At 40.1% G+C, this 27171-nt stretch overlaps 1 protein-coding gene across 4 annotated transcripts in view; it reads right to left on the bottom strand.

Moving 5' to 3' along the window:
* TMEM117 (transmembrane protein 117) overlaps positions 1-27171 on the bottom strand; it is a 230294-nt gene that overhangs the window by 113375 nt on the left and 89748 nt on the right. For all 4 annotated transcript variants that reach the window (XM_076331658.1, XM_076331685.1, XM_076331676.1 and 1 more), the window contains one exon: positions 16577-16676. In XM_076331658.1, the coding sequence (XP_076187773.1) occupies positions 16577-16676 (100 nt within the window). The remainder of the gene's footprint in view (positions 1-16576; positions 16677-27171) is intronic.

The raw sequence follows: 27171 nt of genomic DNA, 5'->3' as shown, positions 1-27171 counted from the left end.
TTTTAGGCATAATTCAACACAAAATGAATGGTATTCTGGTAACCTGGACATTTAAACCATTTCTTTCTGACCATAGTCTAAATATATTTTCTCTACAAAACAGCATCAGAGATGAAATCCAGACCATAGGAATTTATCATTTATTTCAGTTATGATGATTACACTCTAGGGAATGTGAAATGAAAAGTGTAAAAAGAGAAGACATAAGTCTATAGAAGGGAAAGAGACACCAGATGCATCTGCAGCTTCTTCCAATCTCGTAATAAAGTTTCTCAGCTGAACACCCATCCCTCAAAATAATGCAGTTTAAGACTAGCAATAGTCTCCTCTTTCTTAGTTTGCCAGTTTCAACCATGCTCTCCCTTGTAGAGAAGTATGGATTTTATACATAATTTTGTTAGGCAAGAGTGCTGTGATATGCTTTTTCATAATAAAACACCCTTCTTTCCTCTTTTCCCTTTACAGAGTTTCTAACAGTTCATCATACAGACCCTGAAGGAATTCAGAATTAAAGAAATGCTTTGCTGTGTACCACTGCCATCTGCTGCTAATCTCTCCCTGTGGATACAGAAGGTCTTATTTCACCATATATTTAATCCACTAAAGATCTTCAGCTGAATTTGCATGGTCAGTTCAATATTTCTTTTATAATACTTATCAAACAACCTCTTCCCATTCCATTATAGAGCTTCTCATTGCACATCTTGGCAGATTTATTGAGGTAATGGCTTCAGTTTCAGTTCCAGCAAGAAAATTTTTTTCTTCTGCCAGTCAGTGAAAAAGGTTTGTGCTTGCAATCTCATACAGAACCAGACTGTTCCAGAGAGGAAGTGTCCATCTTAGAGACTCCAACAGTTTACACATTTGCCATCTGTACTCAAAGATCTTCAGTAAGAACATGTTATTTCTAGAGTCCCGCTTCTGCAGCACTTCTGACACCCACTCATTCACACCATTTCTAAGGAGTACATCATGTCAGAATGCAAAATTGCTGCATAGTTACTTTAATTTATATGGTACTCTGACTTGAGTTTCTAAATACATGTAACCAGGATGTATCAAGATCTGCTGCATAAATACCGTCGAGAAGCAAATACAGTTCTACATGAAAAAGAGCAAAGGAGAGTATGACAAAGAGGAAAAGAAAATATAGGACCCAGAGTCTCACTGATTTATAACACTATGGCTAATCGAAGCTACAAAACAAATCAACTGGACAAGATTTGAATTGCAGGAAAATGTATCTTCTCCTTTACATCTTGTCTTTTGAAAAAGATGGAGCCATATCTTTCACCTACAACATTTGGAGAACAGAATAGCTCCCATTAATATTTGACATGGCCCTTCATGCATTTTTAAAGTATCTCAGAACACTAGAGATTTCAGCACAGATATCATCACTGTTCTGGAATTAAAAGAAACTTTATTGTCAGAATAAAATGCACAGATAAGTCTGAGATAAAAAGGAAGCACGTATCAGGCCTTGGTTTCATGTTCATCGCAGTCAGAAGACAGTCACCTTCACTTCTAAGCACACCGCTATACCATTGTCTAGGTGGATAGTTCTCGGCCTGCTAGCTCGCATTCCCCCTTTGTCTGGAATAGTCCAGTTCCTCACGCCCCACGCACAGGCATACGTGCAACACGGAAAAAGCCATCACAGAACCATCACTGGCTAGTGAAATCAGTGAGGCATGCTGTGCCCACAGAGGCTCCCTGGGCAAGGTGCCATGGATTTTTTGACCACTTTTGGCAGAATGCTCATCTGCCTGAGGAATCTACTTTTTGCATTATTTAGGTTTTAAGGGTTTTTGGAGGGTATAAGGGAGCACTACAACAATTAAGTAAGAAATAGGCTTTCTGTGTTTTAATAGTGAAATCAACTACAATGCATTAACAAACATGGAATCTTGTCATGCACTAAAAGTTACCCCAGAATTCCTCACAAGAGATAGCACTGGTTTCAATTTTATAATATCAGAAAATCACACAATAAATGTCATCAAAAAAGAAAAGAGATTTCACTTCATTTTTCCAATCAGACAGAGTTCCAAATTCTCAGGAGGCATGCAGTGCGTGTGTCAGGGCATTCAATACAAAACCTGTAGCATCTAAACAGTAAACATCTGTTTCACTTTCCTGCACCTCCTGAGCCTCCTCCATTCTGCCTGTGCTCCACTTACTTCACCCCAGTGAAGAACAGATACACCTTGTTTCTACCCGATTTAATTTTTGCCTCTGTCCCTTCCCAGGAGGAAACTTTTTCCTTGCTTTGATCATTGTCGTGGTTTAATCTCAGTCGGCAACTAAGCACCACGCAGCCACTCGCTCACTCCCCCCCACCCGGTGGGATGGGGGAGAGAATTGGAAGAGCACAAGTGAGAAAAAAACTCGTGGGTTGAGATAAAAAGAGTTTAATAATTGAAATAAAATGATAATAATAATAATAATATGATAATAATAATACGCAAAGCAAGTGATGCACAGTACAATTGCTCACCACCCGCCAACCGATGCCCAGCCAATCCCCGAGCAGCGGCCCCCCCGGCCAGCTTTCCCCCAGTTTATCTACTGAGCATGACATCACATGGTATGGAATGTTCCTTTGGGCAGTTTGGCTGTGCCCCCTCCCAGCTTCTTGTGCACCTCCAGCCTTCTCAGTCGGTAGAGCATGGAAAACTAAAAAGTCCTTGACTAGTGTAAGCATTACCTAGCAACAACTAAAACATGGGTGCGTTATCAACTTTGTTCTCATCCTAAATCCAAAACACTGTACCAGCTACTAGAAAGGAAATTAACTCTATCCCTGCCGAAACCAGGACAATCATGAAAAGCTCAGCTAGGCAGCTGGAGCAAACAAGCTCTGCAGTGGCCCCCATTGACAGTAGCTGGGGCTCTAGTTGTTGAAGGCTTCATGGAAAATGTACCTTTCCACCCACTTTTACTTCCTGTCTTCCTCACCCTCCCAGAGAGTCTATGAGGGCACCACACTAACTTTCACTGTGAGTATCTCACGCTGATCAGTGCAGGATGCAGAACAGTAAATAGGATGAATGAGTGGTATTATCCAATACTGAATTCCTGAATTCATTTGAACTTTGTACTTGGATTTTTCCATGACCCTACCCCCAGAACTACGGAAGAACAGCGTACATATAGATAACGTATATGTTGTCTTAACTTAGGCTAATTAGAAAACTAACACTAAAAATATATCTCTTCCTCTTTTCCAACAACCAGGAAACTAATGGAAAATTATTTCCATTTCTGGAGGATAACTACAATCCTCTCTACTTACTATTATTTCTGGCCTTCTATTAGGTCCTCCTTAGAACAAGTAAATCTTGTTGGACTAAGTGTCGTTTTTGTATAAACAACTGCAGCGTCTAAAGAGTAAAAACGGGTTAATAACCAACCACATGACTATTCAAAGCATTCAGTTCATACGTGAACTCATAACATTGCTACATGAGCATGGCAGTGCAAAAGAGCAGATACTTCTGAAGGGGCATACTGCTGTTCAGTAGAGCTCCATTTACTTTCTCTTTGCCTGCAGGACACCAAAAATAGGTATTGTTTAAATAACATCTACATTATCTGCAAACACTAGATGAAACAGTTCTAGGAGAGGGAAGAATAAGCGTGAAAAATGAATGAACACAAGGCCTATGCCTCTTAAAGATCTCCAGTTACCAGAAAATCTCTTTTTACCCTCAGTTGTTTGTTTACTTGGACTGTGGTTGAGGCTGGGCAGTAAAGTAGCACATACAGAAACAGTGAGACTACACAATTAACTACCACATCAATTATGGGCACCTGTATATGGCATACAGCTTTATGAAAGAATAACGATAGCTCTAATCTCCATCCCTTATTGGATGCGGGGGGGAACATTGTCACCAAGGATGAGGAAAAGGCTGAGGTACTCAATGCCTTCTTTGCCTCAGTCTTTAACAGGCAGACCAGTTCTCCCCAGGGTACTTGGCCCCCTGAGCTGGAAGACAGGGACGGCGAGCAGGATGAACCCCCCATAATCCAAGAGGAAGCAGTCAATGACCTGCTACGCCACCTGGATGCTCACAAGTCTGTGGGGCCAGATGGGATCCGCCCAAGAGTGCCGAGGGAGCTGGCAGAGGTGCTCGCCAAGCCACTCTCCATTATTTATCAGCAGTCCTGGTTAACGGGGGAGGTCCCGGGCGACTGGAGGCTTGCCAATGTGACGCCCATCTACAAGAAGGGCCGGAAGGAGGATCCGGGGAACTACAGGCCTGTCAGCCTGACCTCGGTGCCGGGGAAGATTATGAAGCGGTTCATCTTGAGGGTGCTCACAAGGCATGTGTGGGACAACCAGGGGATCAGGCCCAGCCAGCACGGATTCATGAGAGGCAGGTCCTGCTTGACCAACCTGATATCCTTCTATGACCAGGTGACCTGCCTAGTGGATGAGGGAAAAGCTGTGGATGTGGTCTACCTGGACTTCAGCAAGGCCTTTGACACTGTCTCCCACAGCATTCTCCTAGAGAAGCTGGCGGCTCACGGCTTAGACAGGTGGACTCTGTGCTGGGTCAAAAACTGGCTGGGTGGCCGGGCCCAGAGAGTTGTGGTGAATGGAGTTACATCCAGTTGGCGGCCGGTCACGAGCGGTGTTCCCCAGGGCTCAGTTTTGGGGCCGGTCTTGTTCAATATCTTTATCAATGATCTGGATGAGGGGATTGAGTGCACCCTCAGTAAGTTTGCAGACGACACCAAGTTGGGCGGGAGTGTTGATCTGCTCGAGGGTAGGAAGGCTCTGCAGAGGGACCTGGACAGGCTGGATCGATGGGCCCAGGCCAACTGTATGAGGTTCAACAAGGACAAGTGCCGGGTCCTGCACTTCGGCCACAACAACCCCATGCAGCGCTACAGGCTTGGGGAAGAGTGGCTGGAAAGCTGCACAGTGGAAAAGGACCTGGGGGTGCTGGTCGACAGCCGGCTGAGCATGAGCCGGCAGTGTGCCCAGGCAGCCAAGAAGGCCAATGGCATCCTGGCCTGTATCAGAAATAGTGTGGCCAGCAGGAGTAGGGAAGTGATCGTGCCCCTGTACTCGGCACTGGTGAGGCCGCACCTCGAATACTGTGTTCAGTTTTGGGCCCCTCACTACAAGAGGGACGCCAAGGTGCTGGAGCGTGTGCAGAGAAGGGCAACAAGGCTGGTGAGGGGTCTGGAGAACAAGTCTTATGAGGAGCGGCTGAGGGAACTGGGGTTGTTTAGCCTGCAGAAAAGGAGGCTGAGGGGAGACCTCATCGCTCTCTACAACTACCTGACAGGAGGATGTAGCGAGGTGGGTGTTGGTCTCTTCTCCCAAGTAACTAGCGATAGGACGAGAGGAAATGGCCTCAAGTTGCGGTAGGGGAGGTTTAGATTGGATGTGAGGAAAAATTTCTTTACTGAAAGAGTGGTGAAACATTGGAACAGGCTGCCCAGGGAAGTGGTTGCATCCCCATCCCTGGAGGTATTTAAAAGACGAGTAGATGAGGCACTTAGGGACATGGTTTAGTGAGTGGTGGTGTTGGGTCAATGATTGGACTCAATGATCTTAGAGGTCTTTTCCAACCTCAATGATTCTATGATTCTTCATGGTCATTTGGCCATTGCTAGGAGCAGAGACAATTTCCAGCTGGAATGTAGCTTGAGCTGTAATTGAAATGTGCTCCAACGATGGAAAGAAGCTCCACAGCAATCTTGTAAGAGGCAGTTTGCTGTCACCATGGTCTGTTACCACGGTCAGTCTCAGCAAGCAGGGTCTAACTTTTTGGATTTGTCAACTTTTCAAAAACATTGTGGGGATTTCTGGCATTGTCAACTTAAAAAAGAGACATCCATCTTGATGGCTCAGCCCAAAGATATGGGGAAGGGGGATATGAAGGGGGGAATAACAAGTACGTTAATTTCTTTGACTGTGGTAGAAACTGGAAACTGAAAGTGCAAAGAATTTAAGATTGTTTTGTAGAGGTATCATATCTGGGAAGAATACCCCTAATGGAGAAGAGAAACATCCATGCATGCTGGTATCTAATATACTTTGCAGAAGAAGTATCCAAGAAAGATACTTCCATCAAAAGTTGCAGCAGTGAACAAGTCACAAGGCTGAAACACTGGGCCCACAGGAGACTTCAGCACCCAGTTCAAGTCACCCTGAGAACTAGATCCTTCCAACGGAGAGCATTTTAATTAGTTTCACCAGAACACTAAGTACAGTAGGGTAGAAGAAAGTCATTGCTCACCCACTAAAGATTACTGGGTTGAGATTGCTACCAGGTGAACCTTGACTGACCATCTGCAGTCTTTTAGCTCCAGTAGAAAACTCCCCATCATCAGGACTGAGATCTGAAAATGGGGTGAAGAACCTGACTGAGAACAGAGCTGAGAAGCTGGGCTGCTTTTCTGATAATGATGAACAGAATCTCTCTAGCCAGCATGAAACAGCTCTGTTCTTGTGGTAAGACCATTCATTATCAACCGCACTGCCTGGTCCAGAAGCAGAAGATCTGACAGAACTTTCTGAGATAGGGATCCAGACAGTACAGAAATGTGCATAAAAGGTCACAAAAATGTGTGTATGAGTTCACACTCCTTAAAAAAAAAAAAATTAGTGGGGGAAATTTCCCACCTATTTGAAAGAACTCCTAGAACTATTTTTGCTTGTCTTAGAAAGCTGTCAGCAGCTGCTTTGGAGAAACTCTAGAATACATTTTGGGGCCCAACTTTGGGGATTCCAATTCTTACTCTTGAGCTCTGAGGTAGAGCTGGCTGTGGCCTTCTTCAGAAGAAAATCCTGAGGCTTTTACTGCTAGATATACCAAGCGCATGTTTTAAAGCCCAGAAAATGGTTATCAACAAAGATGCCTGCTGTGATGATGAGCTGAAGGAACTCACCAGCTGGGAAACATACAGGGATGAAGTAACACCTCTGGCAATGCCTGGTCAGAATTCAAATGACAAGCTAACAAGGGAATACAAAAAAAGATCAAGCTTGAAAAGGCGGATAATTATAATCTAGAGCATATGAACAGCTGGCTACACCATCAATCAATGAATAAATAATAGTGCAATCTGACTTGATGGGATGATTGGATGAACTCAGATGACACAAGGCACGCTCCACCTTATATAACTAAGTACCAGCCATGAAGCAGAGCAGGGTGTGAGCACATTCATGCCCTACAAAACTGAAAATACAAAATTAGCAGGTCTCTCATGACTGGGTATACGAACAGCCATTGTGTCAATGAATCTACATGTGGTTTATCACCTGGAGATAGAACAACTAGTTACAGAATGGCTCTGCAACTGGACTGGCCCTTAAGATGAGGAAAGAAAAACAAAACCAGAAGCACAGAAGAACAAAAAGGGCAACTGGCATTGCGTCTGCTTCCCTGAATGGAAAGAAACATGTTGCCACCAATGATGTTATTAGTCATATTCCTGTGCAGTCCTGGCAAATGAGTTTAGTAACGTGTCATCTGCTTTGCTCTTTCCACTTCATGCTTCATAGTTTAATTTCATTTTCACTACTGAAGTACAGCAGAGTCGTTAGCTATACAGTATTTCAGATGTCTCTGCAAATTCAATTACAGTTTTATTTTGTCATTTGATATGCCAGTAGAATACAAACAATCAAGAAGATTGACACTGATCATAATCTGAATTGTCATGCCCAATCCTTGACAGAGACATGAGTTAGAAAAGGTGTCAGTCATTCAAGACTCCTGACTCTCCAAACTACCTTGGAATGTGCATCAAAATGGTGGATTCTTCACTGCTTGCAAATAAAACAATACACTATGCTTTCCTGAAAATAATTTCCTGAACAGAAGAATTACTTTTTAAGACTCACATAAATTTAAGAGTGAACAGTTATGGCTATTCTTTTAGTTAAAAAGTTACATACAAAACCCCAGAAACTTTATTATTTTTAATGATGTTACATTTTCTTTCAGCATATTTTTTATACTGGTGTCCTTCCCTGTACTAAAGAAGATTTCATTTTTTAGTCACATTAGTATTTTATTATCTATCTATTTGCACTGCAATAGTTTAGTGTGCCTGCTATTTTCAGCAACATGATAGTATTTGCTGCACCAGGGTTGCTCACTTTGTTTGAACATGCCCTAACAACACATACACATGATGAGATGAAATAAAAATAAAGAGGTAAATCAACCTAGTTTCTGCACAGTGGCAATGAATCCTTCATTCCTCTAGGATGTCAACATAGATAGTTATGTTTCAGAGCAAATGAGGACAAGAATAATCTTCTTTCTTAATGGTCACAAGGGAAGCACTTCAAAATCATTCAATAGCTTGTTCTCCTATTCTACAAATAAATGCAAATAAAATACAAATAAATAAATTTTTCAGGATCACAGTGGCAACAGTCAAAAGTAAATATCTCCAAATACTGTTAAAACTCTTGCCAATAGCTTGCAAGCCATCAAAAATGTTTTAACGGCAATAAGTAAACATTATTCTTATTACAAAAATGAATAAAGAAGAAAGCAGGCAGAGCATAATCTACAGGTATCAGGTATCTACCAGAAGATAACATCAAGTGATGGTTTTATTAAAGTGTAATGCATGTACTACATTACTTCACCCTACACTGTATAGTATATTAGACCATTATGCTTCAAATTTATAAAGCAAGACCACACCAGCATTTACAAGGTCAAAATGAAGAGCTAAGCAAGTATACATTTGGGGCAGTTGAACACTTCTATCCCAAACTACAGCAATTAGATTGTGTCTACTGCCTGTACAGCAGGGAGGGAAAAAAAAGGTATTTCTCAGCAAGAAGGTCAAGAGGAGCCCAGATTCAAAGAATGACTTTAGCAGACACAGGTTCCTGTGTCCAAAATTATGATTGAAAAATTCCACCTAACTGAAAATAACAAAAACTTGTTAAGACCCTCCCTGTTCAGCCTAAGAGATCCATAGACTATGTAAGTTTTCAGGAAAGAGAGGTTGTGTATCTATGGTTGACATTCTCTGAAACATGTAATCCATGCACATATTCAGAATATAGGTCTTACCACAAGCAGAGATGTTTCTGTCTTCAGGATAACATTAACAGCCATGTTCAGGCTCTGTTGACCCTTCTGCTATGTGCAAGAACATACAAAACAAAATATTCTCACCTTAATTTTTGTTCACCTGCAAAATGGTGCCCAGGCCATAAGACAAAGGGGCATTGAGGGAAAAGGACAGAGAAAATTAATGAAAGTGAAGTAAAATGAATATACAAAGTTTAACTGCTAGGAAATAAGCTCACTGTCTTTCACTGATAAGCCACATGAAGATGGCTCCATACTGCTCCACACATCCATAGCTCCTGAGCTGGGACTTTTTGTCTTTCATGCAAACAGCACTTTCAGGGCCACCCAACATTGAATATCTCTTTAATGGCAGCAGGAAACACCGAGGCTGTGAAAGGAGTGCTAAGTGGCTGGCTCTGTAAATATCAGGAATGGGGATATTTCAGAACAGCATTACTGAATGAGGTCAACAAAGCACATGGATAAAGGAGATGTGGTTAAAATAGCCTAACCTGAATTTTCTAAAAGGCTTTTGAAAAATCCCTCATCAAAGGCTTCTATGGAAACCCAACAGTCAGAGCTTTAGGGAAGGTCTTTATGTTGATAAATAACTGGTTAAAAGATAGGGAACAGAAGGTAAGTAGGTTAGCCAGACAGCTCTTGCAATGGAGGGAGGTCATTAAAGGAGTTCCACAGGGATTTGTGCAGGGGATGCAGTCGTTCATCATATTCCTAAGCAACCCGGTAAAATGGGTGAGCAGTGAGGTGAGAAGGCTTTATAATGATATTGTTATGCACAGTAATAAGGATGATGGCTTGCTGACTGTGAAGAATTGCGAAAGGTCCTTATGGAAGTAAGTCCCTAGGCAATAAAATGGCAAATGAAATTCTTTGTAGATGAATGCAAAATGATGCACAGGGGGCAAAACAATTCTAGGATCATTTATGAAACGATTGGCCCTCAGCTGACCATTATAGCTCAGGAGCAAGATCTTGAGGTTATGATAATATAGTACCATGAAAACATGCTCTCAGTGCCCCATATTGTCAACACCTCCCTGCCACGAATGTTAGGAACTATTAGGAAAGGAATAGAAAATCAGGGAACATCATTATATCTCTGTAAAAGCCATAGTTCATTCACACCTTGAATACTGTGGGCAGTTGTGATCCCCCTATGAAGGACATAGCAAAACTGGAGAAATTGCAAAGAATGGCAATAAAGATAATCAAATACATGGATCAGCTTGAGTATGAGAAACAACTTACTAGGCTAGAGATCATCAGCCTGAAGAAGCAATAAATTAGAGTAAACATGATATATCTCTACAAAATCATAAATATTAGGGAGAAAGCGTATGGGGATGAAGTGTTTGTTGTCTCTTCAGTAAAGAACTAAAGGCATCAAATTAGGTTAGTAAGAAACAAGTTAAAACAAATTAAAGGAGGTGATTCCCTATACAGTGACCTCTGGAACTTGTTGCCAAATAATTCTATGGATGCTAAAAAAAGTACTTGGGCTAAAGGTGAGATTGGGCAAGAACAGGGAAGAGACATCCATCAAGAGTTATTATATACACAAAACTTTGTGCAGTTGGAGAGAGTATTAGAGGACTCTACCATATATGCTTGGCTTGTTCTTACTCTCCTGGTAGGCTTCTGCTCATAGTCACAGTTTGAGGCAGGATACTAAGTTGGACGGATTTTTGGTCTGGCTGGGTACAACTGTTACGTTCTTACAGATGTATCCTGAGTTCTAACATGGTACACATGACAGAAGGAAGTTCTGGTTTAGGAGTCTACAGATTTACTGTGTGCTGGCACGGCAGCAACCATTCACTTAAACCTGTCAGCTATTTAATAGCATCAAGGACCACATGGACAGGCTTCAGCACTCTAGAGCATTCTTTATAAACCAGCCACAGGCCCCTCTACTAGCTACACTGTGACCAGCCATGTAAGACATGTTAGTCTCACAAAATGGGAAAATACAGAAGCCTCCTTCACCAGAGAATGAAGATAAGAAATGCCTAATAGAGAAATGTGAATGAAAGGAACAGAACAAAATCTATTTCTTTCACAACTAGCAAAGCCAGAACACATAATGGTGTGAGATTTGTCCTCTGGAATTATAAGACTGAAAACCTGGTCCATTTGGCCAGAGAAGTACATTTCCTGGAACTTTTTCAGCTAGCACTGTGTCGTGGTTTAACCTCAGTCGGCAACTGAGCACCACACAGCCGCTCACTCACTCCCCCAATCCCTGGTGGGGTGGGGGAGAGAATCGGAAGAGTAGAACTGAGAAAACTCATGGGTTGAGATAAAAACAGTTTAATAATTGAAATATAATATTATAATAATAATAATAAATAATAATAATAATATACAAAGCAAGTGATGCACGATGCAATTGCTCACCACCCGCCGACCGATGCCCAGCCAGGCCCTGAGCAGCGGCCCCCCCGGCCAGCTTTCCCCCAGTTTATCTACTGAGCATGACATCACATGGTATGGAATGTCCCTTTGGGCAGTTGGGGTCAGCTGTCCTGGCTGTGCCCCCTCCCAGCTTCTTGTGCATCTCCAGCCTTCTCAGTCAGTAGAGCGGGGGAAGCTGAAAAGTCCTTGACTAGTGTAAGCACTACTTAGCAACAACTAAAACATCGGTGTGTTATCAACATTATTCTCATCCTAAATCCAAAACACAGCACTGTACCAGCTACTAAGAAGGAAATTAACTCTATCCCTGCCAAAAACAGGACACACTGAAAATCTCAGAGAACAGAAAATCCTTCTCGCAGAAGAACAGATAAGCTTTATCAAAGGGAGCAGCATGCCACCACAAGTTATATGTCGTGATGTGTAGGTATGATCACCTAATGATGTGACTCTTTTGCCTGAGAAACTTCACAGAGGCCCAGGCAACTTGTGTGTATGGGGGTCATTATCCAGTTCCACTAATGAGGAAAGGTAGGTGTGGATTCATCACTCAGTAACAACCTTTTGAAATCCCAATACTATGTCCTGACCAGAAGTCTTAGGTAGAAGGTCTCTACCTCCATATCCATCCATCTAAGTGGATAGGATGTGTCTATGTCAGTGCTGGATAATGGGTCAGTGGAACAAGTGGTGACCTATCACCCTTCCATCCAGACTACGATCGAAGTACTACTTCCTAACTTCCTACTTATTCCTCTGCTAAGATGATGAAAGACAGAAATGGTCCTGGGAGTCTTCATGGTCCCAAGCGAGGGAGGAGTCAAACTGAAGTCAAGTGAAGGTGTCAGAAAGAACAGTCAGGAATTGTGACAATGATTCAGCTTACACTCTAAGACATTGTGCCAAGTACTGTGCTAAAGCACAGTGCTGAGAGAAGTCTTGGCTTCTCCTTGTTAAAAAGAACATGCTTGTATGGATTTCGTAAATACTAGTTTGATGAATAATAAACTAAACCATCCCTTGAGTTTATAATTGTTTCTGATGATGTGAGCCAGCAGAGTCTCTGCTGCTCAGTGATCTCTCAAATGTTCTCCGTTCCCTCTAGCAATTAACAAGGGAAAAGAGAATCTCAATTAAATGACCTTTCAGAAGGAAGGTAAATGGGAACAGGATCCCTTGTCAAGAGAATCAGCCCCCAATACATTCATAGAGATTAGTGCCAGCCTCTGGCTGAAGTTGGCTGCTTCGGCTTCTGATAATCCTAGCAAGCAAGGTCTAAGGAAGATGTAACAAACTTGTACTGTTTAGACTCTTTCACACGTTTGTAGGGCTTGTAGGCAGGGATATGTCTTTAATGTAAACGGCAATGGCAGTTGGTAAGCAAATCTCTCAATGTGGTACGAGTATCATTTATAGTGCAGGGCCAATATGTAAACTTTGGAGAGCCCAAAGAGCCATCACCCAAAGTGGAGAACAACAGTTTTGACAGTCTAAAAGCCAACAGTGCCTGGAAAGAAGGTGGAAAGCAGGCTCTTCCACCTCACCAGGAGGCTGTAAAGAACAGAGGAGGCTCGTTGTACTCTGCCCTCTGCGTCAATGTTCAGTGCCATCCACTCCTGTAGGTATACTCTGAGCATGCCTTACCACACATGCTCAGGACTGTGTCCCTCACAAAAACACAGCTGCAGCAGGTTGCTCATTTTTACAGAGGCCACCTGACTCTAATCATCAGAGATTCTGCCCTGGAATCAGCTCCTTCCTCAGCCTGCTTGCACTCTCTCAGAAGGTGGCCATAATTGCTAGTTTATAGGCTTGTCTGGGTGGAATCCAACCTTTTTTCCAAAGTTACCCTACTGTGCCAAATCCTGTGGTGTCTGCCTCAAAAGCACTCTCCATGAGAACAGAATGCACATTTTATGAGAGCAGGAGAGTATGTCAAAGCAGGTGCAGAATATACTTCCCTGGCTTCAAAGAGGAAAAAGTGCAGAGAGATGGTTAGTGTATTGAACCCATTCCCCTCTTCACAGACTTACTTAGAACATCCTTCACAGACTTATTTCGAACATCTAACACTTACTACAGATTTCAGTAAAGATGATTATTAGTAGCAGAAGTTCCTGTCCAGAGGTACAAAGGAGAAGCTCCTGTGCACCCATAGCATGGCCCCATTCTCATTACACACAGTGGAAAGAATATTGCTGATTTTATTAGGAATTGAGTCAGACCCTGTCACCAAACTAGTCAGTGAGCTAGGAAGTGTTGAGGGGGAAGGCTCACTTCTGCCTTTTAAATCTAAAACGAACAGCAATCCAAAACATATTTTCCCATTTCAATCACTTTGCTGATTTTATAAGCCTCTCCTCACTGTACTAGGGCAATATTACTGTTTATTGATTACTCATTTTTAAAATGGAATCCCATCTGTTCTGCTTTATTCCTGCTTATTTCCAAAGTTTCCAATTAAATAGGGAATAAGATCTTAATTCCAGTATGGTTAAAATACACTGAAGTGAAGGCTACATTGGCTTTTTCATCTTCTCATTTGTAGTCTAAGGATGGGTGGCTTCTTTACAGAAACTTCTTAAACATTAGAAAATATAAGCACTGCTGTGAATAGGAAGATGTGCAAAGGTTCCTTTACAGGTTTGTTTTTTCCTTCCTGTTTCCAAACAGGATTGGAGAACTTCATAAAATATAATAATCTCACAGAAGACTCATGTCAGTTTGATGTCAATTCCACGCTGGGCTTGACATGCAGAAAGTCAAGCAACTTCGAATATTATAAACAACATGATAATTTCTGTTCATATAGAATAGGATTGCTAAAGTTAGGCTGTGTGGGAGGTTTGTACCAATGTACATGCACATGTACCAACGTGCATGTCTGCGCTCTTCTGTTACTAATGCCTCTCTACCTGACATTGTAGCTTTTTTTGATGTTCCTAAGCTTAGCTGCCCTTAAACACTGGAATTTCCACTGACTGATTCATACACTTTGCCTAGAGATTTGCATTGCAGAAGCGATCTCGCTATTCTGTTTTGCTCTGAAGATCTAAACACCAATCACCACACCTCTTAATTCTCCTCGTGCAATCAAAGTGTGTCCTAAAACACATTGACATTCCAATCCCATGCCCTCTGCTCTTCCTGAAAGCTAACAGAACCAGCCTAGTTTACAAACAGCCTCCCCTTTCCAAACTGCCTCTGCAGTCTCTCCCAGTCTCTCTCCCATTCTTCAGTGATAACTCCATCCACCATTGGAATCTGCTGTGGCACAATCCAATTGTGCCTCCATTGCTGAAAAGACCTGAGAGGGCTTTGAGTACACAGAAAAGGATCGGGATTCTCAGACCTCTTGAATCCAGCCATTTCCATGCTTTATATAGTGCTGCAAGTAACAGTTTTTTTCAAGGAAATGAGAAAAAAAGGGACTGAAAAAAAGGAACATTACTTTAAGTAGTGCAACTTGTATGTAATCTATCACTGGAGCTCTGAGTCATGTATGTATGATGAACATGACCCCACTCAATTCAGCTTAGCTTATGCATCATCTTTCCTTCCATAGTGGGATAAAGCTGTGGAAGCCCATAAAAAAAAAAGGGTCAAGCTAAAGGTATTCAGAAGTAGCCAAGAATTTTATTACTGATTCACAAGAAATCCACATTAATTGTAAATATCAGTCAATGCACCAATTCTGCAATGTCCTTACTGTAATGCATGTACAGATGATTTGCTCTGTACTGGCTTTTCATGGCCCCCATTTCACAGAGCATAATTTGTCTCAGACAAACCACTGACACACACTGAACAATATGCTGAAAAAATCCTTGATGCTTTTTTTTTCTTCTGTCTGTTGTACAGCATGTCCCAAATAAGTGGAGGATAGAAGACAAATTGACAGAAACTCGGATGACCCTTCGAAGACTATTCCTACAGTTTTATAGACTATAGCCTTAGCATCTTACAGTCATTCCTGCTTGAAACTATTCCTATAGTGTTTTCTCCTAACACATACCACAGTCCTAAAATTTATCCACCTTGGCTTGTTTCTTTGCTCATGCCAGAGATTATTGCAGTCACTAGCTACATACAGTGCTGAGATCTTTTTATGTGATATGTGATAAACATTCACCATCAGCAATGTTCCCTGTGTTAATGAATTCCTCTAAAATTATGTTGAGTCTTTTGAGTAAACAAACAGAGGTATCAATGAATCATTAGGAAAAAAAAAATAGATTAATTAAAACCAATTCTGCAACCTTAAAAATCATGGACTTCCTTCCCCAATTTAAATTAACGTCACAGTCACAATTGTTAAAATTCTTACCTACACTAATCATAAAAACCTAATCTTACAAAAAAAAAATCACTTTTTATCACTTGTGTTTAAGAAATGCTTTTCCTGAACAATAAAAACATGTGCACATGCTTGATTTTGTTCCCAGTTAGCTGTCATTTTCTGTTTTTTTTTTTCACTAAGCTGATCTTTGGGTTGCCCATATCTCAGGAGAGAACATTTATAACAATTATAATGCAAATGAAAACTTCATTCTTCTTAATCCTAAATTAGAGACAAACTTAATCTGATAGTTTCACATCAAACAGGCTACCTTCAAATTCTGGGATGTAACTGGCTTGCTTTCTTTCTCTCATCTCCATTGCTCTTTGTCACATCTTTCAGTTAATTTTTCTTCTTTTTTAATCCTTTTCATTAGACTTGTTTATCTCTAACTGTTACTCACTGTTTCACCAGAGAGCAAGTCATGATGTTATTTCACAGCAAAGGGCCACCATGCTGTCCTCACAGAAGTCAATGGCAAAATTCCCACTCACAGCAGAAGAAATTAAATACTGCTCTGATACGTTTTAACAGAAACTCTTCTGGACTCCCAGCTAATTAAATACCCTGCCATTATGCTAGTTCACCTTTGTTAACTTTCTACTTGTCTGGGTTGAAATACTTGAATACTTCAAGAAATTGAGTTTTCTCTCTTCTCCTCTCCTCTTTCCCTTGAAACCAAGAAACATATTCTTTTTCTTTTAAAATGTAATATTGCGTTTCTTACCATCCACGCTGTGACAAAATCTCCCATCCAAGTCCCAACTGCAGCTACCTTCATAAAATTTTCATTCCTGATGCCCATGAAGTCTGTTATAATGTATGCACTGTGGAAACAAGAACACAGGCTGTAAGCTATACACGTTTGCTTAATGCAGTTATAAAGAACTTGCTTTAGTGACAAAATTTATGATTAGCAGTTAAAGATTTCCCATTTTGTTCATAATCACTTTTTCTGCTAGATCTGAGTCTTGACATAGAACTGAACCAGGATGTGTCAATTCCAATTAGAAACGGAAATGTGAATCGGATTTTACAGCCCATGTCTCTTTTGAAGGTGCTAAAATAATGATAGGCAAAGGCTTTAGGATTATGTAAGGCTTCTGGAATTATAAACTATTTTATACTTTTTACCTCTTCCTTTGTACAAATGGAATTGCAACATTCTTGGAATCGGTGACTTTGCAAAATCTTTATGAAGAAAAATGAAAATCTTGAAGTTCTCTTTAAAAAGTTAATTGAGCCATTTGACTTTTCACTCTACCAGTTATACAACCACGTTTTTTCAACACAACAGTGCAAGCAAGCTTTCCAGAATTTCAGTGCGATGTCGCTGTTTCCTGATTTATACAATGTATTTTCACAGATATATTTTACTTAAATCCAAAAGAAGCATTTCCATTCTGCTTAAATAATGCAACAGATAGGATTTAAAACCTCACGCAATAATTTGACCTCTACTTTCAAGTTCATCAAGATGCTATAAGGACAATTAAGAAGGTAAAGTTACTTGTGCTGGATTAAAACCTTTGTGAAAAAAATCATAGCTTTTAATATGCTCATATCCTTTGCTAAAAGACTTTTATAGTGTTTAAGAAGAGATGACTCTCCTCAAGAGCTAACACATTGAATAATGATAGTAATTATATTTTAACTTCCGAAGTGATATCTTTGCTTTCAAGATACCTGTAAACATTGCTTTTATAATGTTATCCTATTTGAGGGTGTGCACAACTCACCCAGTTGCATGTAACAACTTACTTGAACATTGCGCTATTCATTATTCAAATCTTACCATTATTATACACCAAATGTTGTAATGTCTAGGAGCTAACAGACCATATCCCGCAACTGGATCAGCGCAAGCTAATCCTACTTTCTGGGGCAGTCCTATTAAAATCTAAATATTTGATCAGGATAGAGGATCTTGCTAGCACAAATCCATGCACAGCACTGTATCACTTCTTAGATACAAGTTAATACGTTCTAGAATAGAAATATTAATGTCATTGAATAGTTTCATGACACATGTAAAATGGCATACACTAATGGCTCTTTTCATTATACATGTCATGACCTTTCAGCTAATATGTCACTAACAAAAACACCATCCCTTTTTTTTCATCTGTTGAACAGCGTATAAATGCTGGCTCACACAAGAACAGCTACACTGGGTCTGCCTGAAGTCCCCCTGTTCCAAGGCCCTGTCTCCAAGACAGGGCAACAGCAGATACCTCGGGAAGACTATGAGAACAGGCAAGCACACCCCTCCCAGATATATTCTCCCAACGTCTTTATAACTGGGAAACATTTGGAATTCCTTCTTTTCCTGCATCTTGGGTATGCCATTCTTGTAGCATCTGTGAAGGCGAAAAATTATCAAGTCTGACTTCCTTAAGAATGTGTCTCATTAACAAAGAAGGCATGACAATAAATGTCAGTTGTAAGGACTGGCCCCCAAAAGCAAACCATATCTTTATCTTTTTCATCAGTGTGAAACACATACAAAAACCCCACAGTTCTCACCCTTTTTATTGCCATTTCTCATATGCATTATACACGATTACAGGTGTACAGAAACTAAATGAACACTTGCACAACACTCCTGAAAAACGGGCCCTTTGGGTAACTCCTATATATATAAGGTCCCATATAGTGGGCCTGCCACAGCCACCCATGGCACGCTGATGTACACAAGATGGGTTATCCAAAAAGGCTGAGAGGTCACTGATCACTGAATATAGGTATTAACAAGTAGAAGAGATATCAAACCAGACATAAGCTATTTTTTTAATGGAAATTGAAATTCTTCATGTAGTCACTTGTTTTTATGAATCTTAAAAGTACCTGAAGGCTTATAATAAGGTTGGATGAGCTGGATACAATACTTAAATAGATAGAAAGGCCTTGAAAGCACCAGATCATCCTAACAGTCCTTTTTGTAATTTGAAACATGAACATCTGAAACATGAAAGCATCCAAGAAGCCTAGTATAAATTGTGCACCGTAGTCTGTAAGTAATGAATGCCTAAATTAAATGTGCAAATTGACAGACCTTCAGTTAGAGTGAAAATAGCATATTATTGTAAAGAAACTCTTAAGAACATCATCTGTGCATATTTTAAGTCCATTTACTGATTAAAATACAGCTACAACTTTTTATGGAACAGGGAAAATATTTTTAGCACTGTCATTATCTTATTAGAAATAGTAATGAAAAACACTGCTATTTTATTAACTATTAGCATTACATCCTGTGTCTTTTATGCTCTCTGCAGTATTATTTTAATTTCAAAACACAAAGAGAAATCAACTTTTTTAAAATATGGCTTTTTGGCTGTTAAAAATGAAAAAACCCTCCATTTTTAATTTTCAGGTTTTAGTTAAATATAAATGAGAGTAGTTGACATTTTCAAAAAAGCCATGCTTGCCTGATGATGTTACCAGGATATATAATTTAACAGTACCAAAAGTAAAATTAATTCTATTGTAGAAAAATCCTCACTTTTTTCTAGCTTTAGCTAGTGATTAGAGCAGTTCTCATTAATTGGTTACTCTGTTTCCTGGCTAGGACCCATGTCTGCACCTTGCAGGAGAGCTAATAGCTGTTGGGTTCCAGTTAACTGTCATGGTCAGCCCAGATTTTCTATAGCTTGTCAAAAGGCTTCTGTTTGCTTTGCCATACTTGTATTCTGTAGCAAGGTACATTCATATTGCATGAATAGCACAATCTAAGAATCACAGAATTATAGAATTGTTTAGGTTGGAAAAGACCTTTAAGATCATCCAGTCCAACCATTAACCTAGCACTGCCAAGTCCACCACTAAACCATGTCCCTAAGCACCACATCTACACGTCTTTTAAAACCTCCAGGGATGGTGATGCAACCACTTCCCTGGGCAGCCTGTTCCAATGCTTGATAACCCTTTCAGTGAAGAAATTTTTCCTAATATCCAATCTAAACCTCCCCTGGCACAACTTGAGGCTGTTTCCTCTCATCCTATCGCTAGTTACTTGGGAGAAGAGACCGACACCCACCTCGCTACAACCTCCTGTCAGGTGGTTGCAGAGAGCGATGAGGTCTCCCCTCAGCCTCCTTTTCTCCAGGCTAAACAACCCTAGTTCCCTCAGCCACTCCTCATGAGACTTGTTCTCCAGACCCTTCACCAGCTTCGTTGCCCTGCTTTGGGCACGCTCCAGCACCTCGACGTCCTTCTTGTAGTGAGGGGCCCAAAACTGAACGCAGTATTTGAGGTGCGGCCTCACTAGTGCCGAGTACAGGGGGACTTCCCTACTCCTGCTGGCCACACTATTTCTGATACAAAAAAAAACCCCACTGAGTGGAAAAACACAACAGTTAAAGCTCATAACAGTAAAAAGCTCCTCAGAAACAGACAGGATAAGTGAAAATAATTAAAGGCTGAGGAGCCAATACTTGTGAATGTTATAAAGGACAAGTTTGCGATTGGGATTTGGGACAAACCCACTATTAACCTTTGACAGTAAAACTGAAGGCTGCAAAGCCAGGGAAATTGCTCTTTACAGGCCAAAGACTATGGAAGGTAGACCACAATTTTGACAGAATAGGACAAAACAGAGGAACCAAAAGACAAAAGAGACTTGAGACACATAGTTCTAAAATAGAGTCCAAAAAACCCCATCATAAGGTGCTGCCTACATCCATGTTGTTGCAAAAGGTAAGTTAATAACAGCGAGTGACTAAAAAGATGTACAAGCCCAATGTATTTGATCACTTTTCTGGAGTTAGCAGCAGAGTGTGCACAAAACAGACAAAGAGGGAAACAACAGCACTAGCCCGGAGAAATTGTTCAAAGGAAGATATCAGAGCATTTTTTCAAAGAAGGATGACACTTTGGCAGCTGCCAAAATGATGAACAGTTTGAAAGCAAATGGAACGTTTTTAATTTTAAGTTGGATAAAGATGTACAAGCCACTGTGGTGCTATCAACATTGTTCTAGGCACTGGAATAAAAGTCATGGCTGAAACTCAGTTCTGAGATAGTGTTTTCTTGACCATCACAGGAATCTATAACTGGGATATAGCTTGAATTTAGACACTTACATTTAAGTGTAAACCAGGGATCCAAACTCTCAATGGAACCTAGTCAGAATAGTAAATGAAGATTAGAGCATGATTCGTCCTTATGCTACTGTAGACATGCTGGGTGAAGTATTTGTTTGCCTTATGTTACTGCAGGATGGCTAGCATGTCAAAACAGTATGTTCACATATCAAAAGGCATTGCTAAACCTATGTGACTAAATAATTCCAGGTGCTGTGACATATCCTGGTCTCCAGATGATAATCCAAAGAGATCTGGATCTCTTGTAAGGCCTGTAACACATCTGACAACCCAGACGCATCTGAACTGAACCCTAGGTCTCCATGGACTACAATGAGAGCATAGACACTTTGGGGAGGTTTTAGTTGCCTTTTAATGCTATTTTAGCAACCTTGATGCATCTTAACTACACTTCAGCTGGCTCTTTATACACTCTAGATTGTCTAAGGCACTGGGCTGGCACATAGCACACAGGGCATGTTCTGTACAGAGTCTACAAGAACCGCACCCATAGAGGGTGGTAACTTAAGGCTCTTCGAAAAGGAGGGAGGCCTAGATATCTTTTACGTTGAGTGATAAAAAGTCTGTACATGTTCTGCAGTCTGATACGTGCTTTTCTGAGGCAGTTTTGTTATCTGGCATTCCCCCTAAATAGCTGATTATCTATATGGGACTCATCTTCCTTGGTGCACCTGACAAAATGAAATGCCTTGACAATGGCCAACAAGTGACAGCGCAGGGGTTCACACAGGCTGCAAAGAAATATGTGTTTAGATGTGGCACCACAAGCTTCCATTACTCTTAATTTAGCAGAGGCAAAGAGTGTCAGCATAACTGAAAACATACATAAAAGACTGCAGATACAGTTCCTGATCCATATTTGTCACTCTAAAACAACAGAATGGTAAATGAGACACTTGGTAGCACTTTGCTCAGCTGAAAAGCTATCCCTCTACTGCTAGGAACTGAAGTCAGAGCCACAGGGAACTGGAAGATGCACAGAGACAACAAGACCTGCTGTCCTATAAATTGGCATATCATAATGAGAATGGCATAATGCATAGCTACCTACAAACACTACAGAGAGGACAACAACTAGTCATACAGTCCCTAACCATCCCCAGTGCACACTTTAGAGGTACAGATGAAACTTTTTCTATGACACCGGAACAGGGAGAATTAAGAGGCACTGAACCAGGGATTTTTCTTGACAAGACTCAAAGAGATAACAGCCACAAGAGGCTCAGCAGGCTAATCTCCAAGACACAACAAAACTAGGATGCAAAAACAGCTTGGCCATAGCAAGACAGATCCACAGCACAGTGCAGAACACCTGAGACTGATGGATTCATGCTGTAACTGAGCATTGCTGGGTGGTAACTTTTTTGTACATGTTTTTTTGAAATCAGGCAACAGAACTGCAATTCTGAAAACCTCTGCTCATCAGTCTACAGGCCTGAGGGCTGCCTAACTTATTCTGGGGACTTGGCTTTTAAAGCTCCCAAGCCATTTGAAGTTCTGCTGCTAGGCATGTACAGGAGCTGCTCACTCTCCACAGGAGTAAGCCATTTGGCTTCTAGCTCACATCCTATATTGATTGATATCCATAAAGCAGTTATTCCTCCACTTGGTTTGCCTGCGGAGCTCCATCTGTGAAGTGTTTTGCAAGCTTGCCTATAAGACAGGCCTCATTGAAAAATGCAGCAATTGCATTTCTGTCTGTTAATGTAGAAGAGATGTATGCACGTAACTTAAACTGTAGGGAACACATGAGATCCAATCCCTATTCCAAGGGACACTGGTTCAATGCCTTTCAAAGTTAGAGAATTGCGCCTCACTCTCCATAAGAAAAGATGATGACCAACTCCTGTTAGGACAGTAGGATTTTTGCATATGGCACTCTCCAAGAGGATGAGAAATGTGTGTTTCAGCCTCCTGTAGGTGAGGGGTAACTGAAGCTGTATATGCCATGTCTTGTACATGTATCGTCTTTCACATATAGGACAGACATTTTAGAGAAGTGGAATGGGTGCCACTGGTCAGGATAGGAGTTTGGATTAGCTCACCAGTACAGTCCTAATTAAGGTGCCTCAAGCAAGTTGGGACAAGATTTAAAATATATTCCTGTCCTTAATATATCTTCTTTGTTGCTAATTGTAGGAGTTTCTTGTTCCCTCTGTGGGTTTTTGTGGATCCTATGCCAACAACCCTCAAGCGCTTGATGCCCCATAGAGTCTGGACTTCTCTTTAGGGACCAAGTGGTATTCATGCAGATTAACTTTTGCCTAATGATGCTAGTCTTCCTAGGCTGTCTCCATAATCAATGGATTTGACAGCAACTCAGAGCAGGACGTTAATTTAGATGATTTTCACGTACGGCATCACTAAGGGCCAACAGCTTACTTCTAAAGGATTTGCAAAAGGTAACATAATGGCAGGGCTACTGCCAGGGGATGTGAGAGTCTGCATCTTTAATGGGAAAATCTTAGGGATCTGCAAATTCAGAAGTGTTAAGGACCTCCACTATGGGAGGAATGCTGCCTCCCCGGGCTAAAGGTAAACTTTGGTGAGTGCTGGTACATACTCCCAGCGAGTTTAAATGACAGGATTTGCTACACCTACAATTTTTATGTCAAACCTTAAATGACATAAATCAAATCAGAGACAACCAGTGGCTGAGTCGGGAACTGAACCCAGATTTCTCCCCTCTCAGATGAGCAACTTTCTCCATCATTATGTAAGTGCTTTGATGAAAATGCTGTACAACCCCTACAGACTCCACTATAAAGCACTTCCTATGGACAGGATAGTCTGGGAAAAAGCATAAAAAGTGCCTGACAAAAGAATTCAACAAATTGATTTTTCAAATTTATTATATCCATATCTTTTCCAAATTTTCCAGGATTTTTGCTATTCTTGTGCAATGTGTATCATCACATGTATATTTTGTTTAGTCAGACAAGAGAAAAACAAAGGCTGCAGAGTGCTTTTAGCATCTTTCTGCAGCAAATAAAGGTTACACCACTCAGCAAAGGACAGGTTGCCTGAAACACTTCTAATACTGTTGTGCTAATAGATGAATGCTCACCTAAATATGTGAGCATGTTTATGCTCACATAAACATCCACACCCTGGCTGTGTTACCAGCCCCCACCACACACTCACACAGACACAAGCACTGCAGCTGTTTATATGTGTAGCTGTTTATGCTTCCACTTAAATTCTATAACCACCGCATAAGTTGTTTTTATTGAAGCAAAGAAACAAAGGGTTGCCTCTTACATGTCTGTTTGATACTACAGGAGAGGATTAAGATATTTACTTACTGCAAAGTTTATTGAAAATTGTTTTAGTGGACAATCAAACAAGTTAAGAGAACTGTGACAAGTTAAGAGAACTGTGTCACTTTTTAGCATCTCTTTTAATAGGTAGTAAAATTCTGCAACTAATCCACAAGACTGTAGTACGAGCTGGTACATTACATGCCGTATTTGATTCACTCCATTTGCCTATATACTATGATATCAAAATAATTTTACACTAAAAAGGTCCAAAATGCTAGCACAGGTGCCCAGGGACAAAAATAGGACAAGTGGCCTTGGGTATACGCATTTTGAGCATTTAAAGAGGATCCTGACTCATCACACTGTAACACAGTCTGCAGACATACACGTTTGCAGTCTCAGTCCTTGCCGTAAGCATCCTGAGAAGGATAACGAGTGCTGATTTTCAACAAGTTGCTAAACAGCAAGCTAAATTATACACATGTGCACTGAAGAAAAATGTATGCTCAGAGTTTCTAAAATTTAGAAAAATGTTGTAAACTGTTTTTTGGGGGCTTTTTACATTTAACATTTTGTTAAATGTTGTAGATTTGCTTATCTTAAAATACAGATAATTTGTTTGGTGAGTGACATTTAAAAAATAGCTACTAAAATTTGAAAATAACATTAAGAAATTTGAAAATAACTAGCAGAAACTAAGGCATATAACAGGCAATTTGTTTGGGAAGGTTAAGTTAGGTTAGTAATTTAGCAAGAGAGAGACGCAGTAAAACATTTTCTTTTAAATAAATACTTGCTTTGTTTTTAAACTTGGCGAGATACTGGTAAGAATGGCTTTGAACAATGCTGCGCTGGCTGAACTCTTCAGAATGGGACATGGCTTACACACATCCATTCCTGGTGCTGACATTTCAGTACAGCTAAGAAGGGATAAAGACAGATGTGCAGCAGTATTCTCAGAGCTGGCAGTTGCAAGAAAAAAATGATTCACTTTAGGAAAAAAAAAAAGAGAACTGCTCATATCATTGCCAGAATATAAACAAAATTAAATGATGTAGCTGGAACTTCACCACTTTGACCAAGTGCTTTGATAACATTTAAAACTTCTGTGAGTTCCAGCAAAAACTTTGTACTGTCTATCCATTTCAGTTTTAGGGATAGCAGAGAAGTTTAAATGCATTATTGTAATGCTGAATAAATGAGTAACTGCAGTATTATTGCTATTCAGAAAGGGGAAATTAGAACGATTTGCAGTTGGTACAAAACACTGAATGGACTCTGCTTGTAAGTAGCAGCCCAACTGCGAAAGCAAAAGCAGAAATGTATTTTAGCAAATTTTAGTAGAATCTTCTAAGTATTAGCAGATAATGCAACTTTACATATTAATCATTCTTTAACTTATTAAACTTCCCTGAACCATTGATAAACAGATTTTTTTAATAAATTACAATAATTAAATGCCAGAAAACTACAAGCAACATGTTCTAAGTTGATGAATTGGAACTGAGGGAACAAAGAAACACCGGTACAGAATCTCTGCTGACAGATTCTCAGCAATCATAACTGAAAAGAATTTGAGCTGGCTCTGAAAAAAATTTTAAGCCCATAATGTAAAATAAAATTGTGAAAATTTCTTATGAGTTTACTTTTTTAATAATTTATTATAAACAAAGTAGATTTTTTTCTTTATTTAATGACAATGTTTTAAGGCTTTATAAAGACTAATATTAGTTTGAATTTCAAGGGTCTACTGTAGTGATTGGGTGAAGCAAGGACCATGTGCCTTCTTTCAACACTATTTTCAGGAACCACTGATACCCTGCAGCTGAGTGACAAGCGGCCAAAGGATTGTCCTTTCAGTATGGACCAGGGGACTTCTAGTGTTTTACTGAACATTGGAAGACATTGAAGAACCTATATATTTGTGACTGGAACAAGGTGAGATGCTTCACTACAGCAAATGTTGGACCAGTATTTGAACCTCTTAGATGGAGTTTGAATTTGAGAAGTAATTGGAAATACAGATGAATGCAACCTGCATATGGATGCCCATTTTTAAAGCAGTGGAGACTGACATATGACTCACCTTACAATTTGCATCAAAGTATGTAAATGTGTGGTGGAGTGTAATTGCTGCTAAATAGGCTAAAATGATTTTTTTTTTTTACTACATCAGTACAGTGTGGTAAGTTTTAATTTTGACATTTTTGTTTCCAGAGTTTTGCTGCAGAGACATGTCAGAGTATCTGAAGCAGAGAAGACATCCTTTATAGGCTAGAAGGTGATCTCCCTGACACACAGGCTTTAAATGACAATTTCAAATCCATTCACATTACCTTTTATGTAAGATATGAAGATATTCGTTTTGGCTTGTGTGCTTGTACTGCCAGTGCTGATGGCACCTCTGTCTCTTTCTTCAAAGTTATCAGAAGTAAAAAATGGTATGGAGCATTTTACTATCATTATAAAATGGTAGGTCATGCATAGTCTGTGATCACTTGAAGGAACACACTGCTTTTAATAGATTGGGGGAAAAAAATAAAAATATGAAAATATGAACATATTTACAAAATGCAAAAAACTTGCCAGTTCTCAAACTGAACATAATCTTGTGGTTTGATTTAAAAATTAAGTTACTTATACGTAGAAATATTTAGCTTGATTTTTTTTAACCTGTTTCTATGATCATTCCAGCTTTCTTTCCAAATCTGCGTATCATAAGCATTTTCATTATTTTCATTTCTTTTGCTGGTTTGGGACATGAAATCCTTCTAATCGGCAAAAATTCTTGGGAGACTGAAAAAATGCTTCATGTCCAAATCACTTTGGATTAACATTTATTGTGTAAGTTTTTTCTTCCAGAAAAATTTATTTCTACCTCAAACTACAATACAGAATAAGGTCAGATACTCCTTTAGAGGATTCAAAGTTTAACTACAGATAATGAAAACATT

This window comes from Aptenodytes patagonicus, chromosome 1 (assembly GCF_965638725.1).
Source record: "Aptenodytes patagonicus chromosome 1, bAptPat1.pri.cur, whole genome shotgun sequence".
NCBI lineage: Eukaryota > Metazoa > Chordata > Aves > Sphenisciformes > Spheniscidae > Aptenodytes > Aptenodytes patagonicus.
This window is presented reverse-complemented; position numbering and strand designations above follow the sequence as displayed.